We start from the raw sequence: 19673 nt of genomic DNA, 5'->3' as shown, positions 1-19673 counted from the left end.
AGACTTCCCCGATGAGGGCAGAGCTGACACAGAACTTAATCCCATGACCCCAAGATCATGACCCAAGCTGAAATCAAGAGTCTGACTGAGCCATCCAGGCACCCCAACCCTCCAACAGCTTTATGTCATATTTACATATATATACATTTTATACACACACATTTTTTAAATTTAATTTTGTAAGTCATATTGTCACTGGAAAACAAGAATGTCCCCTCAATAGACCACAAATTAGAAGAAATCGCTGAAAACAAAAGGGATCAGACTGAAGAAGAAAGTTCTAACCACACCCCAACACTTGCAAAAAGTAGAATAGGAAAGAACTACAGGAAATGATGAAAGCAACTTCCAAAGTACTCTAAGATTGGAGGCTATAGGTAAAGGGAGCAAGGAGCAATGCTCAGGGCAATCTGGGCACTGTAGCAGCAAGAACTAGACAGTATGGTTCTTCCTTCTTTATACTCCATTTGTACCAAAGAACAACCAACAGTGATGACTGGGCTAGTCGAGGGCATGGAAACCCAAGAGACCACTGTTCCGGGTGGCTACCAGAAATCTGACAAAGTTTCTTTGCCTAGAAACCTATGTATGAGTGTATCCACCTAGTAGCAAACCCTTTCCCTTCGCCAAATATCTCTTACGTCAGGCTGTAGTAAACATTCTCCTCCCACCCACCATGCCTCTGGAAAAATGTAGTCTCTTATTAAAACCCATTTCAAATTAACCACATTAAATTTGAGTATGCCTATCAGTTTCCTGCAAAACCCTGACCCATTAAATCCATTCATGACTCATTAATGAGCTTGACCTGTATTTCTAAAATAGAATAGCAATATTCCTGGGCACTTGGGTGGCTCCATCAGTTAAGCACCAGACTCTTGATCTCAGCTCAGGTCTTGATCTTGGGGTTATGAGTTCAAGCCCTGAGTTGGGCTCCACACTTGTTGAAAAAAAAAAAAAAGCACTATTCCATCATGTCATTTGCCGGCTAAAAAACAAATCAATGGTGGGGCACCTGGGTGGTTCAGTGGATTAAGCGTTGGACTCTTGGTTTCGGCTCACATGTTGATCTCAGGGTCTTGAGTTCGAACCCCGCATGGGCTCTGCACTCAGCCGGGAGTCTGCTTCTCTCTCTCCCTTTCCCTCTCCACCCGCCCCCGGCACCCTCTCATCCTCTGCCTGTCTCTCTCAAATAAATCAATCTTAAAAAACAAAACAAAACAATCAATGGCTTCCCACTGCTCTGTGAACTAAATCTAATCTTCTTAGGGCAGCATTTGAACAGCTCAATGCCAGTAGTTGTTACCCAATATTCCTCATGACTCCCTTCTTACCTCATCTCTTACTATTACCCTACAATTATCTACCCCAGTCATATGTATTACCCTTCATCTTCACTCAATTGCTTTTCTCTGCTCTCTGATGAGTATATGCCAAAAGCAAATTAATATTAATAAGTGGAATTAGTTCTAGGTAAAAAGTCAATCTCCTTCATCCAGTAGATATAAAGACCTCACAATCCATTTTCCCTTTTTTTTTTAAGATTTTATTTATTTATTTGACAGAGAGAGTGAGAGAGAGCGTGTACGTGAGAGGGAACACAAGCAAGGGATGCTGCAGAGGAAGAGGGGGAAGCAGGCTCCCCGCTGAGCAGGGAGCCCAACATGGGGCTTGATCCCAAAACCCTGGGATCATGACCTGAGCCGAAGATAGTTGCTTAACCGACTGAGCCACCCAGGCACCCCTCACAATCCATTTTCCACCTGACTTCCCATCTATTTACCAAATTCATATACTTTACAGTTTTGCTTAAGGCAGTGCCAGGAGCATATTATCGAGAATACAAACGGGACACAGAAAAGCCAATATGCTCTCTAATGGGAATACAAGAAAACGGATACATCTGTATTTAAATATTAGTTAACCTTTCACTCAGGTGAAAATGTTTAACTTATCATTGAACTGTTTGCAAGTCTAATTAATAAATGTTATGCCATAGATATGTAACACTTTAGCTGTCAGTATAGTAACCTAAATATATAATTTAAAGTACTAGTTACAGTCACTCTGGGAAATATGTGATTCAATTAACTATATGAATAAAGATATACCCTCACTCAATGACAATAATCAACTTATATTAGGGTGGTGATGATGATAATTGCATTTATTGAGAACATTCTCTATAAAGAACTCTTTTAAGCACTTTACACTGTAAAAGAAGATTTCAAAATGGAGCAAGCAAGCCTAGCTAAGAGTCTCTTAAAATAGGGTTAGGTGGCCAAAAGGGAGGAGGATTTTAGGCATATCCTAATAGGAAGAAACTAAACTTTTAAAAAACTTTTCAGCCAGCTGTGGCCCTCAGTCCTCCTCACCATGATAGTTTCAATACCTCACATGCAGATTAAATTAGCTCAACCCATCCCAGTTAACCTAATTTCAATCCATTTTGCATAGAGGACCTAAAGGAGAATGGCACTTATTACCTTTCACCTTTATAATTCTGCCTCCTCTTTGTCTCCCTCAGAACACAATTCAGGTTTCTACCTGAATCTGTGTCTCCCAGATTGCAATTCTAATTGCCCAAATAAATATCTGTTTAAATTTTCAATCAGTTCCTTCTTGGTTGACAACATGTATACATTTAATCTCATTGTTTTTCTAAGTTTACAGAAGATGAGGATTAGTGAAAGCTAGGGACTCATGGGATATTGACCTTTGGTTTGCCTGGTCTCACAGTAAATATCAGCCAAAGGATAATATTCCTGAAAACTTTGTATTTCTGCAAAACCACAAAGGTAAAAATAACAGAGCTCAGGAGAAAAGTAGTGTTAGAAACCAGACTACATAAAATTGATGCAGCTTGTAACCAGAGAACAACTACTGGTCAGTCCCTCAGGAGGTAAGTTAGCCCTACTATGTCTATAGGTTGCCTCAGGGGATATTAAAAATGCACAGACCACATAGCAGAAATGTTGGCTTGAGAATGCCGAGACCATGAAGATGGAAATGGATCCAACTCCAGGCCGAAGAAGCTGAGGTTAAAACAGTAAAACTTGCCTCCAGCCTGGAGTCTATCTAATACGAAGGGTCAAGGAGGGAGCCCTGGGTGCAGCCTCTCTTAAATTTTCTTAAAATAGAGCTGAAGGGGCAGTTGCCTGTGTACTAGCAAAGGTTTTCCCCTTGCTGAAAGCTGTACTACTGCTATTCTAATTCCTTGTACCTAGGAAAAATCCTGTGAACAATGTAATGTCTATTTTACACTACTAATCATTCCCTGATTTCCCAATTGCATATGATTTCACTGATGTTTTAGAAATGTGTTTTAGCAGTATAGGCTGCACTGAGAAATATGCTAGGGTTATTCTGTTGTCTCCAGAGCAGTGAGCAGGACCTAAAGGCCATAAAAATTCCCTAAGAGTAGCTAAGGGATTCTTCACATACTTAACGGATACTTATTCCATGCAGCCAGCAGCAACAGCTATGATTCTTTGTAGAGTCTGGGAAACACAGCAAACTGCACTACCAGCTTAAAATGTGCTGTGCTGTCTCCGGTTTTCTATAGACATCTCCATATGATATGTTTCTATGTTCAGATATTTTATAGCTTTTAACTGTGTCTGGATGAGGCCTTTCCATGATTCATGATGACTCCATTCTGGAGATGAGGAATAAGCTGAAAAGTGGAATGCCAATTTTGTTTTAAAAAATCCTGCTTATTGGGGGGCCTGGGTGGCTCAGTTGGCTAAGCGTCTGCCTTCGGCTCAGGTCATGATCCCAGGGTCCTGGGATTGAGCCCCGCATCGGGCTCCCTGCTCCGCAGAGAGCCTGCCTCTCCCTCTCCCTCTGCTGCTCCCCATGCTTGTGCTCTCGCTGTCAAATAAATAAAAAAAATCTTAAAAAAAAAAACAAAAACCCTGCTTCTCTTGCCACAAAGATACAAAACACATACATATATATACCAGTGTGAGCCTCTCAGAGTTATACATTCCCTGAATCCTCTTCTCCACGTTCCTAGGACTTTTTATACGATTAGGATGAAAAGAAGGGTGGTTCCCTGCAATCTATCAACTCCAATGCTACAACTCTGAAGGCAACTGTTTCTTTAGGAGAGAAGTCCAGCTCCAGGCCAAAATCCTACACGCTATCTTTCAGCCAATTACAAAGGCTTTGCCTAGAAAGCCTCATGGGGAAAAGCTGCCCTCCCACATCGGACTTGGAGCACAGCCTATGCACTGCAATCTGTGGAGGGAGCTATTGTCCAGAACTCAGCCCCCCTTACCTCTCCCTTTCCTTGCAACTCCCAGGCCAGCATTACTAGTCCAGGTGCCTCCACCCTGAGGCATCTTTACTGGGGTGACCCTGACTAAGGTACTTTTCACTTCTCCTTATGGGGTGGGGGCAGTCTTAACTAACCTTACTTTTCTCCACTCTGACTCAGTATTTTCCACTCCCAGGCCCCCACTAGGCCCATGAAACAGCAGGAGTCTTTTGTGCAGGGCTCCTAGGCAGTGAAACGTTTCCTCCTATCAGTGCAGCATGTCATTCACTGACCCTTGCCTGGTGCCATTCCATAGAGGAAAATGGAACACTAAAAATGGAATACTTTTTGGCAGCTTACACTATAGTAGTAAGTGAATAAGCCTTGATTGTTAATTTCTGCTTGGTTCACTGTCCTAACCAACCTCGCCATACATCAACTCAACACTAGAGTGACAGGGTTCTGACTCTGTTCGCCTAGCAAAATATAAATATCACTGAAATTAAATGGGATTAGTGTAGTACCTTTATCTTGTGCTGGCAGACCTATTTGATCACCTCCTAACAACCAAATTTTATAATCAACCTTGTTTGTAATATTAAACAAGAAAAGTCCATTTTTTCCCACGTCAAATAGACTCATTTGATATTGAAGGTGGTTAGTTGAAAGGCAACAAATCTAAAGGAAAAAAACTGAATTCTCTCAGGTTCTAAAAGGGAAAGAGAGAGCCTTTCCCCTCCTTTTCTTGTAGCATTTCCTTTGGAAAACTTGTAGCTGTAAATCCTTTCTCTGTGTCTTTAAGAAGTATGTAAATCTTTTTAAGATTTAAATAAGCCTCTTGCCAAGTTTACATCCTAGGAATGTCTTTCTTTCTTAGGAGCCTTTGAACCACCTTTTTGAAATGTAGACATCTCCCTGTCTCTACGTAGTTTAGCCTAGGCTCCTGGCTCTAGGTTGTAACTTGCTGCTTATCATAAAAAAACCCGTGAAGCTTTATTTTTCCTTAAGATAAAGACAATTCACATACAATATATGTAATGGATTGTACATGCCTCACTATATAAAAGAATGAGATTTCCTTCTGGTTGTGTAATCTCTTTAGCAGACTGCCTATAATGTACATCACAGTCTGGTTGGATGTTTATTCAGTAATAAAACATTTTTTTCTACATATATGGAGAGGATTCACTGGGCTGACAGGGTATTTTATTTTAAATTATTTGCCTAACATTTAGTTCTTTAGTTCTCTAACATTTATGTTCTTTAAAAGAACACAGTAGTTCTTTAAAAAATATTCTACCTCTGCCATTGCAGAAAATAAGAATTTGAAATGGTTTACCTTAAAAAAATGTTTTTCGTCAGGTGTTTTGTTAGTTCTAATTAGTATGATGGTTAAGAGTTTGAGCTTTGGAGTCAGAATGACTGGGTACAGATCTAATTTCTTTCCAAGTTCTTCCACATACCATCTGTGTGATTGTAGGCAAGTTATCTAACATTCCTAATTCCCTGTTTCCATATCTAGATTCTACAAAAGTTCCAAACCTAAAAAAAAAATTATTAATTTTTTAAATTCCAAATTTAAATCTCTAAAGCACAATTACGTTCTTCATAATTCAACAGAAAAATACAGCAGGGATTAATTCTGAATCATAATTTTAAAGGTTAATAGTGAAAAGTCAATCTAAAGACAACAGCCCAAGGGGCGCCTGGATGGCTCAGTCGTTAAGTGTCTGCCTTCAGCTCAGGTCATGATCCCAGGGTCCTGGGACAGAGCCCTGCATCAGTCTCCCTGCTCAGCCAGAAGCCTGCTTCTTCCTCTCCCACTCCCCCTGCTTGCGTTCCCTCTCTCGCTGCCTGTCAAATAAATAAATAAAATCTTTAAAAAAAAATAAAAACAAAAAATAAAGACAATAGCCCAAAATGAACAATAACAAAGACACAGTCGATTCTTGTTATTTGTGGTAGTTATGTTCTATAAAGTCACCATAAACACTGAATTAGCAAAGACTGAGCCATTGCTCCTAGGGTTAATACAGTCAGTTTCCTGCATGCATCTGATAACATTTCCCTCAAGTGATCAATATATAAGCTTGTTTTATGTGTGTCAATGTTTAAAAACACCTTATTTAATATTGTTGATTAATTAACATTGAACTCATAACAGCACTATAACTCATGCCTAAATGAAGTTTATCTAGCACATGTATTTTCTCTGTAAGCCACATCACAGCCTTACTCCCACCCAGGAAAGGCCACCAGACAGTACTTCAACACTATGCTTAGTGGCCATCTTGGAGAAATCACCAGCAAAAAGTGCAAAAATGCAAACAAACAAAAAAGTGGCACTATGACAACAAAAAGGATGCTTATTTACAGTTGTAAGAGCTGAAACAAGAGGACAGATCCATAACCTTGTTCAACAGCTGGAAATGTGTATGTTTGGCATGTCCTCTCATGATCATGAAAGTGCCACAACTACTGATTTGAGGGTTAAAAATAAATTTCTGCAGGTAGGCAAATTCACAAATATGAAATCTGTGAATAATGAAGCCTGACTACCTATCTCTATGTATACATAAGTGCACATATGTGTATGTGTGTGTGTCTTCCCTAATATACTTGCCTTGAAATGAGTAAAGTTCTTTTGAAGAGGATCAGGACATGCCACTCCAAAATATGCCATTTGACATAAGAAATGTTTTAAGCCAAAGGAATTTGAGACATGGCAGGTGCAGGAAAGGCTCTCTGAGCTCCTCCTCCTCTCCTGAAGCAGGTCATAAGACCCTCATGTAATAGGTGCCCTCCAAAACCCAAAGGAAAGGAGCATCTTTATTTCTGGAGACAGAGGGACTCCAAGAAAGAATCTGAGTTTCCCCCAGTATACTTAGCTCACACCCTTTTGTCCTATCATGTTTTTCTACAACTTTCCACTCTTCAGCAAAAGTAGTATAAGGCGGCTCAAGCTTCACTGTTTCTTCAGGCCTTCATTTCCTTATGAAGACTTTCATATATTCACATATAACATCCACCTACACCTTCTCCTCTTTTTATCTCCTTTCATCCTCCTTTTCCCAGTTGCTTCTCAAGCGGTCTTCCTATCTCATTTTGACACCAATAACTATCTAGTTATTCAGGCCTAAAACTTAAAGGAGTCTTGATTTTTTCCCCCTGAGCTGCCTATATCCATCCAATCCATCACCAAGTCCTACCAGCTCTACCTCCAATATTCCAAACACTTCTCACCTTTGCCACTACTGCCCTCTGTGACCATGTCACCACCACCTCTTGTCCAAACTCACACAACAGCAACTCTCAGACTATTTTACACTGAGTACTTATACTACATCAGAATGGTCTTATTTTTTTTTTCATCGTCCTTCTCCCCTCATGTAATCTCCAGGAGGGCAGGGACCTTACTATTTGGCTTATCACTGCAATTCCAGTACCCAGAATGCCAAGCAAATAGTAGGAAGTACTAAAGGTACCCAAAATATTAACAAATAGTAGGAAGGGAAAAAAAAGTGAACTAATGAATGCAGCCTTCCCAAACCTTCCATTTCTCTTTTCTTTTTTAGTTTTCCTTCTATCCTATCTTAATTTAACTCGGTATGTTAATCCTCGGATGTCCAGAATATTTGCCTTTCACAGTGGCATGTGTTGCCATGGGAAGGAAGAAACATAGTTGTCCCTGAAAATTAAATCAATTTATGCTAATACAAATGACTTAATACATATAATGCATATATTAACTCATATAATTTTCAAAATATTTCCTCCCAATGCTCCCCACACTACCTCTTCAAGCCCCATCCCCTTGAATGAAAGAGTACACCTAGATAATCTTCAGAAAATACTACCAACTATTTAGGACCAACTTTTTCAAACTCCTCTGAGACTGTGCTTTTCAAAGTCAAGAAAAGTGCAAGTGAGAGATGTGAATGGCTCACTGCATTCATTCTAGTACTTTTAAAGTGTGTTAAGGTTGTGTATTATTCAGGTCACAACTAGCACCAACAAAAATTGGGGTCTTGTCATGTCTAATTTCAATGATTCACTTGCAGTTCCTCTATGGCTTCCAAAGACAATTTTCCAGTTAAAATCTTTGCCCTTATTACATCAGGTAAATGCCTTTTTTTGTTCTTAAGATAAGTATATAGCCAAATCCAACAGAGTAGAAACTGTTTTTAAACTGTGGAACCAGAAATATCCTTTTATGTCATTTCCCCCATCAGTCTGGTAATTTCAAGCTAAGGCCACTATGAGGTAAGCACGAAGTAAACTTACAGGTAATAAAAATAATGTAATACAAAACCATAACGAATCTGTTAACTTTGGTAAGGTATAATTACTTGATGTTTTTCTTAAGGGCTTTCTCCAGTTTCTTCACCTGTTGTTTATAAAGTCTTAATTCATGCTGTGTGGGCCTGCAGAAAATAAATCACATTGAATGCATTCAGTTTATTGAGTAAAACTCTAAGGATATTTAATAAATAAGGTACACCATGTTACTTGTCACAAATATGCTTATTAGAAACCTTAATATATTTCATGACTGCCACTGAGGTGTTTATTTGGCCACTGAATTTCTCCTTCCATGTATTCCCTGTTCAAAACTTTTTACCCATTTTGTTTGTTGTTAATCGATTACTTGTTTTTATAGTGAAATATTTCACATGTACAGACAAGAAGAAAGAATAGTAAAATAAACAATGGTATACCCACTACTCGGCTTCACCAAAGTGAAATATTGAGATTTGTTTCGAATTTTTTTATTTTTTAAAAATATTTTATTTATTTGACAGAGAGTAACACAGCGAGAGAGGGAACACAAGCGGAGGGGGGGGAGTGGGAGAGGGAGAAGCAGGCTTCCAGCTGCGCAGGGAGCCTGATCCGGGGCTCGATCCCAGGACCCTGGGATCATGACCTGAGCCAAAGGCAGTCGCTTCACCGACTGAGCTACCCAGGCGCCCCTCAAATTTTTTTTTTTAACTAAAACATTATACACATCGTTAAAACTCCATGTGTGTCCCTGTTAGGTAACCGCTATCCCAAATTCACTGTTCATTATTCCCATGCATGGTTTAAAATTTTTACTACATATTTTACATAGCCACAAATTTACATATCATTATGTGGTAGGTTTTTTTAAACTTTATATAAGTGGTTTCTACTTTAGGTATCAGTTCCCTCTCCATTTAAATATAATCTTTATGAGAACAAGTTATTTGTTTTGGTCATTATATTACACCAGAGCTTAGGACCACTGTCTAACTTATAAGAGGTACTCAACAAACACTTGTTAAATGAAAAAAATCTTAACAATGTTCATTCCTTATTATTCCTTGTCAATGTACAGAATGTCATCCTTTTGTGGTGGCATGCTACATATAAATATACCTTGTTGTATGACATTTAAACTTTTTAGTTTTCTTCTCCTCTCATAACACAGGGATAAGATAGTAAGACATTTTAAAGAAATTTAGGAATGGGAAACCTGCTGATATAAATCTGAATCTACTCTGCGTTCCCATCCAGTTTTATCTTTTTCAGTGTGGGCTCCTATATTCTCACTTCCCTTCCCTACCTACGTGTGTTCTTCTTCCTTCCATCATATGAGATACAACTAACTAAAATGATTATTAAAAAGTATGAGGTTTCCAAGATTAGTTTTACAGTAAAGGAGCTGGAAAGATTCATTTAACACCCCAAATTCCAGTATGTGTTTACTTTCTAAAAGTTGAATAAAAATTACTTAAGTTTCTCTCACCTGGTTTCCAAATCTTTTTGGAGATTCAGCTTTTCACTTAAAAGTGCATCAATCTTGGATTTCGATTCCTTGAGCTGATTCTGTAATGACTTCAACACATTTCACAGTAAAGTAGTTAACTTTCCTAGATTATTATTTTACTTCCTAGATTATTTTACTTTATAAAAAAGTAATTAGTCTTGTAGTCCCCTTACCATTAGAAGGCCTTTATAAGTTGGTGAGGCATCCAAACTTCTGTAGTCTTTTTCTTCTTCTGACGTACTTTCATTTTCTTTATACTGCCTGTGAAAAGATAAATAGTGCATACTTATGAAAAATCTATCTTCAAAGGAAAAAATACAGCTAACAAAAATCAACCCAATAAATGTTTGATAACCTAAATATGAATTAAAATTTAAGCCAAATTTGCTACTTGTTCTCAGAGAGAATGGTATCAGAACATACTACTACCCAGTATTACAGTACGTATCTGTTCACTATCACCTTTATTTAAAACATAAGATCCATGTGGACCAGAACCTCGTTTTGTTCACCATTGTATCTCAACTGCCTAGAAGAGTATGGGGCATAAAGGGGTGAAAAAGACACTTTTTGAATGAAGAAAGAAAGTGTACTGTTTTTTCTTTCTAGTACTTTTAGGTCACCAAAAAATCTATACGAAAAAAACCACACAGTATGAGTAGACGAGGCAACAGATTTAATAGTCCCAATTCAAGTCCTGACACCATCAACCCAATGCTATTTGAATATATCTCTCAGAATTTGTCTTCTGTCAGAGAAGTATCTATCACTTATATAACACAGGATTGGTGTTAAAAGTAAATAAAATATATTAAAGCACTCATGTCCAGGAAATCAGAAATGAACTTCCAAAGTCACCTGCTTCCATTATCCAAGACCATTTTTAAAATTTCTATCTAAAGAGAAAGATGGAATTAAACAAGGGAGCTTCACTTAACTACTAATTCACTATAGAACCATTTTCCCTGGGGTAATTTTTTAAGTGCCTCTGACATCTCAGAAGAAAATGTGAGCCTAACAGGTTTTATTTCTATGTTACTTTCCTTGGCTCTTCAACGTATCCACCAAGTCAGGAAAATACTAACAGAAATAACTAGCAATATATTTCATGTAATCTATATTGATGCAGTAACACTGGGTAAAAAAAAAAGTAAAATTACATAGCTGAAAGCCTATCATTTAAAATGTACTTTTCCTCTGTTTCAGAGATTATAGCACATTTGCAGTTTTCTAAGATTTCCAACTGGTTAACTCTTGTATTCACATTTCTACTGCCTTGATTGCTGCTTCCTTTCCGAGTTTGCTCATATATGGAGACAGAAAGTAATACCAGTCCATAGTATTCTGAAACTCCCTTCAGAAGACCCTCTGGAAGTCTTCCCAAACCTGTGCCCTAAATTAGAGCCCCCAGATAGTGTACCATAGGTGTGCTGTGCAAAAGGGTTATAGATATGGCAAGATATTCATCCCCCTCAGGACTCAGAACAACTGGGTAGCGTTTAGGGTAGTCAGAGCTCTTGAACCAAGGCGCTTCCGATTTCAGCTTTGTGTGTACCCCAAGTGTGGTACAAAAACATCAATATTTGTGTTTCATAATGAGAAAAACTTTAGACAACACTGCGCTTAATAAATAGGTGTTAAGCGGGGGCTTTTGCCTCTGCAAGAGGCCCTGTCCTGTCTGTGTTCTTGCCTTGGTCTTGCCCCCCTAGCTCTACAGGTACACCTCCTTCTCCTGTGCTTCCTGGGTATCCTATGTAGGCCTCCACATGCCTCATTTTCTCTCCTGTTTCAGCTCTTTCATCTCTCAACTCTTTCATCTTCTTTTCTTTAGTAATGTAATACTTATCAATCATACCCTCCTTTTACACTACTCCTGCTCCTTCAAGTAATAATACCCTATTTATAGATCTCAAAATTCACCTTGAAGTGGCTACAATCTCACTATCAAGTTTGTACTCACTCTTAGAAAGGAGACTATTGGGTTCTATAAAGTCAGTGAACCCTGAAAAACCCTCCTCTTTGGAGACTCTTCATCGCTGCAAAGTATAAATGACTTCTAATTTTTTCATCTGTAAGATTATTTATAATGTAGCTCCTATTTTCTTCCTATCTCCTTCTTCCTTAGTGAGAGACATTCAATCCAAATATCTGGCCTGAGCAAGGTTTTTATAAGCCAAACTATCTCACTTCAGCTAGGCCAGTGATGACAGGATTGCTAAGTGAAAAGGGAGTTCCTTTCTGCCAACGTTCTCATTCCTCAACCCTGGATTTTTACTACAAATTCATGACAACCAAATTCAACACTCCTCCCCAAAATGGACTCAATCCTTTTATCATTTCTAGTCAGAGAACCCCAGTTTGCACAACTTCAGAGGCAACTTCTCATACTATATCCGACATGACGGATTTCAAATGATGGCTTGCTAAATCTTCTCTACTTTTACTAAAAACCCAAACTCTATCATATATCAAGTCAGCCATCAGCAAGCTGCTGCCTGTGGGCTACATGCAGGCCGTGGATTTTTGTAATTAGAGTTTTACAGAACACAGCCATGCCAATTCATTTATATATCATCTGTGGCTGGCTTTGTGCTACAAGAGCAGGGTTGAAGAGTTGTGAGATTATACAGTCTAAAATGCCTATAATATTTACTGTCTGGCCCATTACAGAAAAGTTTGCAAACACCTACATCTAGATTAGAATTTACTAAAGACATAGCCCAAAGGTTGCAACTGATAATTCAGTTTGGATGACAGAATATTTTTTTTCTTTTTAATTTTTTTATGACTACAGTTGACATACAATGTTACATTAGTTTCAGGAGTACAACATAGTGATTCAACTTCTCTGTATGTTCTCTATGCTCACAAGTGTAGCTACCTTCTATCACCATACGCTATTATAATATCATTGACTATTTTCCCTACATTTTCCCTATTATTCACATGACTTTTTCATTCCATAAGTGGAAGCCTCATCTCCTCCTCTCCTTACCCATTCTGGCCACTGTCCACTCCCCTTTCCTCTGGCAACCATCAGTTTGTTCTCTATGGACCATAAAATATTTTTTAAATCACTAACTGTGAATAATAAAAATCTTATTTCATTTATAAATCTCAAAAACCCAGCAAATCTAGCCACACTGAACTCACATTCTTACAAGGTATCAACTGGCTAGAATGTGTAAGTAATGGCCCCCTACAGACAAGATGGTAGATAGCCATCCGATTTGCCAGTCCTCACCTAGCCTGCTTCACTCACTGTCATTATTTTCTTGATTGTGTAAGCTTAAGTTTGCAACCTTTCAAGCCATTAAATTCATTTTCCTGCTCTTTACTCTTACATACTATGACTATCCATTTTAGTGTCAAGTTGGCTAGGCTATGGTGCCCAGCTGTTTGATCAAACACCAGTCTAGATATTACCATGAGGCATTTTTTAGATATGATTAACTTTTAAATCAAGAGACTTTCAGTAAAGAACCTTTCATAATGTGAGTAGGCCTCATGCAATTAAAGGCCTTAAGAACAAAGACTGAGACCCACAAGAAGGAACTCTTCCCTGGGTCTCTAGCCTGCAGGCCTGCCTCACAATCACAACCAATTCCTTTAAATTTTTCTATCCACATAAATGTACATCCTATTGGTTCTGTTTCTCTTGAGAATCCTGACTAATCTACGTATCTATAACCCCATCACCCAGTTTTTCTGTGTTAAAAGAAAAAGTGCCTTCCTTCTTCCCAAGGCAAATGATGCCTTCCCATTCATTTACAGCCTACTTGGTCCAGTATGTGAAAGACTGCTCTCTACAGATTACTACGTCTATCTGTAATAGACCAACAAACGCCCTGAACTCCAGCCAAACTGGTTTAATCACAGTGCCATAAAAAAGTCTACACTTTTATATCTACACACTTTTGCTCATAGCATCCAAGCAGTCTAAAGTGACTACGTTTTTTGGCTTTCTACTTTCCCAAATTTTACTTATCCTTCAAGCTCAAGCACAACTCTCATCTGCTTTGTAAAGGCTTCTCTGGTCACTCCATCCAAAACTGTTTTGTTCTTGTTCTAAACTCCTATATTACTGTCTGTACAATTTTTAATAATTACTCTATAATGACATTATGTGTATTAGTGTTTTTTAATCTCCTATTATTTTTCTTAATTATTAATGTGTTTACATTTTACCTCCCTTACTAGACTGTAAAATCTTAGACGGTAAGAATCATATCCAAAACTTTGTCTCATCTCTGTAGAATCTAACGCCATGCCTATCATCTAAAAGACACAGTTTCATTTGGAAATCAAGAGGTCTCTGAAGTTACCTGATATAATGCTACTTTCTGAATAGAATGAAACAAGGAATTGCTCTATCATTAGTTGTTCTCTTCTTGTCTTCCCTTCCTCCCTTTTTCACTTCTTTCTTTTCTCCCCTGCATTCTGGGTTTTGTTTGTTGGTTTGTTTTTTTTTTTTTTTTTTAGAGTCCCAAGGTGCTAGAAGGAATCAGCAACCAGCACAGCTCTGCCATTGGTCCTGCTGTGTTTCTGTAAAGTCATTATTCTTGGGGAGAGAATACAAGAATGTACACCTGACAAAATGGAGAATTTATCTGCGTTGTTTATTAAGGTATCCTAAGTACCTAAAACAACATGGCACGAGGTAGGTGCTCAAATAAATATTTGTTAAAAGAATTATTCCATCTATGAACAATGAAACAAAACAGCTGTTTTAATGACCTTAAAGTACTTTGGATTATTTGGCCTTAGATATCCCTCAGTTATTTTAGGTTAGTCAAAGACCATTATTTTTTTAATCAGAGGTGACAAGTGTGTTTTACTTTATATGTCTGATTTTTCACTAAGACAGTTTGTCTTTATCCCCTATAAATCTGCACACTAATTATGTTGCACTTCGGTGGGCAGCTAGTCCAATCCTATGCAGTCTGTGGATATACTCAGTAACTGTCCAGTGGCTAGATGACAACAGTAGACAAATTATAATGCTTTAACAAACCGAAACAAATACTATTTCTTCTGTGACAAATATTTTGGTGATTATTAAGTATGAATATTTTAAAATGAATGCAACAATACATTTTAACATAAAAAGTCTTCAAAATCTTTATAAAAAAAAGAAATTCATAGTTACATATTAGGTAGATTTCCAAAGCATATTTAAAGTTTCAAAAGACTATAAAAACTTCTGATGTGATTCATGACTGGGTAATTAACTTTAAAAATTGTAAACAGGATTAGACTTACCTTTGTTTATGCAATTTTCTAATTTTACATTCATAGTAATCAATTAGGCAAAGCAACCTAGAAAACAGAAGATAAACTAAATTTTCAAAATGTGGTATTGGACCATTTACTATACTATTCTCTCTACATAATTTCAAATTACAGCAATAAAGGTACAGGTTAGCAAGTCTTTTAAAAAAATTTAAATGATTTTTGTCAGAAGTATTATACGAAGCCATATATTTTAATTTTGAAATATGGATTTTAAAATAACCACAAACATTATATCTCAACATATTATATGAATAATTTTCTTTGTCCCAGCAGTTCTACCTCTAGCAACTGCTCCCACAGAAATATTTGTTCGAACTTATAACTCAAAATGAACAAAGTTGTTCACTGCACCATTATTTACAAGAGTGAAAACCCAAAAACATTGTAAATGTTCTTCAATAAGAGAAAAGTTAAATAAATAATGACACATCCACTCTTTGGAAGACAATAAAGTGTAGAAGAAATAATGTATGTAAATTTGTATGTAAAAATTAATAAGGAAGAAAAGTAATAGCCAAATGTAGAGTATTACTTTATTTTTGTTTTATTTATTTATTTTTCAAGATTTTATGTACTTATTTGGCAGAGAGAGAGAGCACAAGCAGGGGGGAGCTGCAGAGGGAGCGGGAGAAGCAGGCTCCCTGGGGCTCGATGTGGGGCTTGATCCCAGGACCCTGGGATGACAACCTGAGCCAAAGGTAGTTGCTTAACCAACTGAGCCACCCGGGCGCCCTTCTATTTCTGTTCTAAAAAGAAATAATTGTATGTAAAGTTGTATTTGTATTGAATAAAAACTCTGTGAGTTCTTAACTGGGTGATAATACCATAACCTAGGGGATAGTCTTGGTTGTCACATTGACTAGTTGGGGAGGGCGCAGGATGCTAAAAGTTCATCAACAAACTGACAGCTATACTACACAAAGAACCATCCCACCCAAAATGCCAATGGCACTCCTGTTGTTAAACCCTAGGAAGGACACAAACCAAACTATCAAAAGTGATTATCTCTGGAATATGGGAAATAGGAGGGGTAAGCAGATATATTTTACTTTACAGGCTTTTATATTGTTTGAAATTTTATAAACCTGTGCTGCTTTTGTAATTTAAAAAATCCTCAAAGAAAAAAATAACACTATGTTTTCACATGTTATTCTTCTTAAAGCAAGAATTTATACTATTTCCCCACCTTGGGAAACTTCCTCTTTTTTTCAGAGCTAATTCAACCAATTGTGCTTTTAATATTTCAACTTTCTGGATTATTCTTTCTCTCAATCTTTCTCTATCTCAACACATACCAGCTTTCAAATGCTTTAATTTCTTTTATATCCTTCAAAAACCCTCTTACCCCTGACTCCCGCCCCTTACACTACCATTTCATCTCTATCTTTTCCTTCACAGCAAACTTCATTCATTCTGATTGTTACCGGATACCTTCAATAAATTTTTAGGGAGGACTTAATTGTGTGTCAAACTGGGAATTCTGAGCAAGACAGTGAGAAGGCAAACACTGATGAGGAAATATGTAACACTTCTTATCACTTCTCCTTCCTGAAATACTTTTGTTCCTCAGTTATTCTGACATCCAAACGTAACTCTTCTGCCTACTTTCTTCCTTTATCTGAAATTTGGAAGTTCTCTAACAGGCCTGATATCTCTACGCGGCTGACAAAAGGTGCCTAAGCACATGTCCATAAATGAACTCATCATTTTCCATCCTTATTCCCCAAACCTAGCTTGAAATCTGGCTATCTTTGACTCCTGTCCTTCTTTCAGTATCTACAGCCAGTTAGTATTGACAATTCCTATCTTTCCAATAGCTCTCCTTCTTTTGACCCTAATGCAGGCCTTTGCAATCTCCAACCTTGGCTATTACAAGAGATTATTAATTTGTCTTTCTATCTCTGGGTTTAATCTCTTTGATGAGAGATCCTGGGGTTCTGGGGCGCCTGAGTGGCTCAGTCATTAAGCGTCTGCCTTCGGCTCAGGTCATAATCCCAGGGTCCTGGGATCGAGCCCCGCACTGGGCTCCCTGCTCAGCAGGAAGCCTGCTTCTCCCTCTCCCACTCCCCCTGCCTGTGCTCCTGCTCTCGCTGTCTCTATCAGATAAAATCTTAAAAAAAAAAAAAATACCTTTCCCTTACCTCTGCCTATTAAAATTCTATAGTTCCTAATAATCTAGTTTGTAAGTTATCTCCTTCATGAAGCCTTTCTGGTCATTCCCATATTCCTCAAAGGAAACGAATCTCTCCTGTTGCCCACTTAGTACCCTATTTGTCCCATCATTGAGCACATACCCCTATCTGCCTTGTACTTTATTTACCTCAGTATGTGTCTATCTACCCAGTTAGACTATCAGATCCATAAATGGCAGGACACATAGTTTTACTCATCTGTCTATGTTCTATATTGTTTTTCCCAATGCCTTTTAACTTTTTTCTTCTTTTTTTGCCTTTGTAGCTTTTAACAATAGCTGTAGTGGTTACAACTCATGTATTTCTAATAAGGTTAATTCACAATTTTTAAGTTCTGTGTCTCAAACTGAAAATTAGCTTTATTAAAAATCAAATAGAATAGAGAATCTCTAGGTCATCAGATGAATTCACACCTGAATTAGCTTGACTTCATATGGTACATGATAAGCTATCTCAATGCTTCTCTTTTACTCACTGTCTGACTCACTAAAATTGGCTGGTTTTTATACTTGTTTCCATTCACCTTCCTCCATGTCTCTTACTCCCCTATTTCTCCCACTGTAATTGTCTCTCTTTCCTTCTTTTTGTTCTTCCTTACCCTTATTTTTCTTTCTCTGCTTCTCCCTTTTTAAAATTTATTCACACCTATCTCTTTTTATGGTATTTTAATTGTAATTTTTAAATTTTTGTCCTTGTTCTTCCTTCAAAAGGATGAAAATTATATATGTATGTATTCTTTCTTAAATAATTATCAAAATCTATAGTCTCAACTTGTTTTTAATTTATATGAGACCTCATTTATTTTTATAGTAAAAGAGAAATACCTAGTTAGTAAAGATCCCCAGTCCTACTATGTAAATACTTAAGACTAGTTAGAATGTAATTAGTTTATACTATTAAGTGAAAAAAACATGGTACTACCTCTTAGACAAAAAGAGGAAATATGAATATAATATCCATACTGCTTGTATTTGCTAAAGATAACACTAAACATTTAAAATTACCTAGAGGGGAAGGTAAGGAATGGGGTCAAGGGGACAGAAATGAAAACACAACTTTTCTGAATATAAATAATTAGTTTTGACTTTGGAACTATATCAATGTCTTACATATTCAAAAGTAAATGGAAAATAAAAAAGCAATCCCTAAACATTGAAAACAAATTGAAACAAACCTAACTGTATTATGAATTTGGTGACACAAACATATAAAGAAATATTTCAAGATATTATAGAACACTGTATTTGTATCCTAGAATATATTATTAATGTCAAAGATAATTGCAAAGAAATTTAAATTTCGTAGACTTATTATTAGCAGTAATTATGGTATTATTTTGAAGCTATTTTTATATGTTATACAGTAAAGCAAATAAAGAGTTATATGATGTTCTTAGGGGAATAAGGATTTCTAGCATAAAAGGAAAGTTACAATAGAATCAGAGTTTAAATAAAAACCCTGTAATGTTAACTTCAGCTGGAAAAAAATTAATGATTTGTTTTTTCCCAGAAATATACATAATTCCTTGTACTCTTCTAAAAAGTCCTAAACCAATGACAACATAATAAACATTATAAGCATTACAAGCAACCCCAACACCAAACTGTGGTCTCTAAAAACCATTCCTGACTAAAAGAAATGTCTAATTAATTAATCTTAAATTTAATTTAGTTAATTCTAAATGTTTAGTGTTAGCTTTACCAAATATCTGAATTCGTCCCCAAAAGAGCTCTGGGGCAAAAAAAAAAAAAAAAAAAAAAATGTATAGAATGTGCCTTCTGCCTAAAAGTAAGAAACCTAACAAAGATTAATGAGGTTGGGTCAAAAGTGTATAATACCAACATGAAGAAGTTCCCACTGGCCAAAGACAGAATAATATGATCATTAAAATCCAGGAGTTAATAACAACATGTGAAAAAAGAGAGGACACCCACAAACAAAAAACCGTATTGCTCATCACTGGAAATCATAAGGACATCAACTCCTTATCCTAAAGAGTGGGAATTAAAATGAAAGAACTGAGCATTAATTCTACCTTCCTGTAACCACACAGGGCAACCAAACAGCCCCTATTCAATAGGAAAGGCTTTTTTTAATGGAAGAATTCAGGGGTGGGGGGGATGACAAGAGAATTGAA

At 37.1% G+C, this 19673-nt stretch overlaps 1 protein-coding gene across 1 annotated transcript in view; it reads right to left on the bottom strand.

Annotated features, from left to right (window-relative positions):
• The window catches only part of CEP70 (centrosomal protein 70), an 89476-nt gene that overhangs the window by 20311 nt on the left and 49492 nt on the right, over positions 1-19673 (bottom strand). Inside the window, exons 8-11 of the mRNA XM_028099251.2 lie at positions 15312-15368; positions 10223-10310; positions 10029-10117; positions 8611-8685 (exon numbers count right to left, since the gene is read on the bottom strand). Of these exons, the coding sequence (XP_027955052.1) occupies positions 8611-8685; positions 10029-10117; positions 10223-10310; positions 15312-15368 (309 nt within the window). The remainder of the gene's footprint in view (positions 1-8610; positions 8686-10028; positions 10118-10222; positions 10311-15311; positions 15369-19673) is intronic.

The sequence above is a fragment of the Eumetopias jubatus genome, unplaced genomic scaffold (assembly GCF_037043125.1).
Source record: "Eumetopias jubatus isolate StellerSeaLion01/CBP00866 unplaced genomic scaffold, mEumJub1_p1.0 scaffold_1, whole genome shotgun sequence".
Taxonomy (NCBI): Eukaryota; Metazoa; Chordata; class Mammalia; order Carnivora; family Otariidae; genus Eumetopias; species Eumetopias jubatus.
The sequence above is the reverse complement of the archived record's forward strand: the minus strand, read 5'-3'. Positions and strand labels throughout refer to the sequence as shown.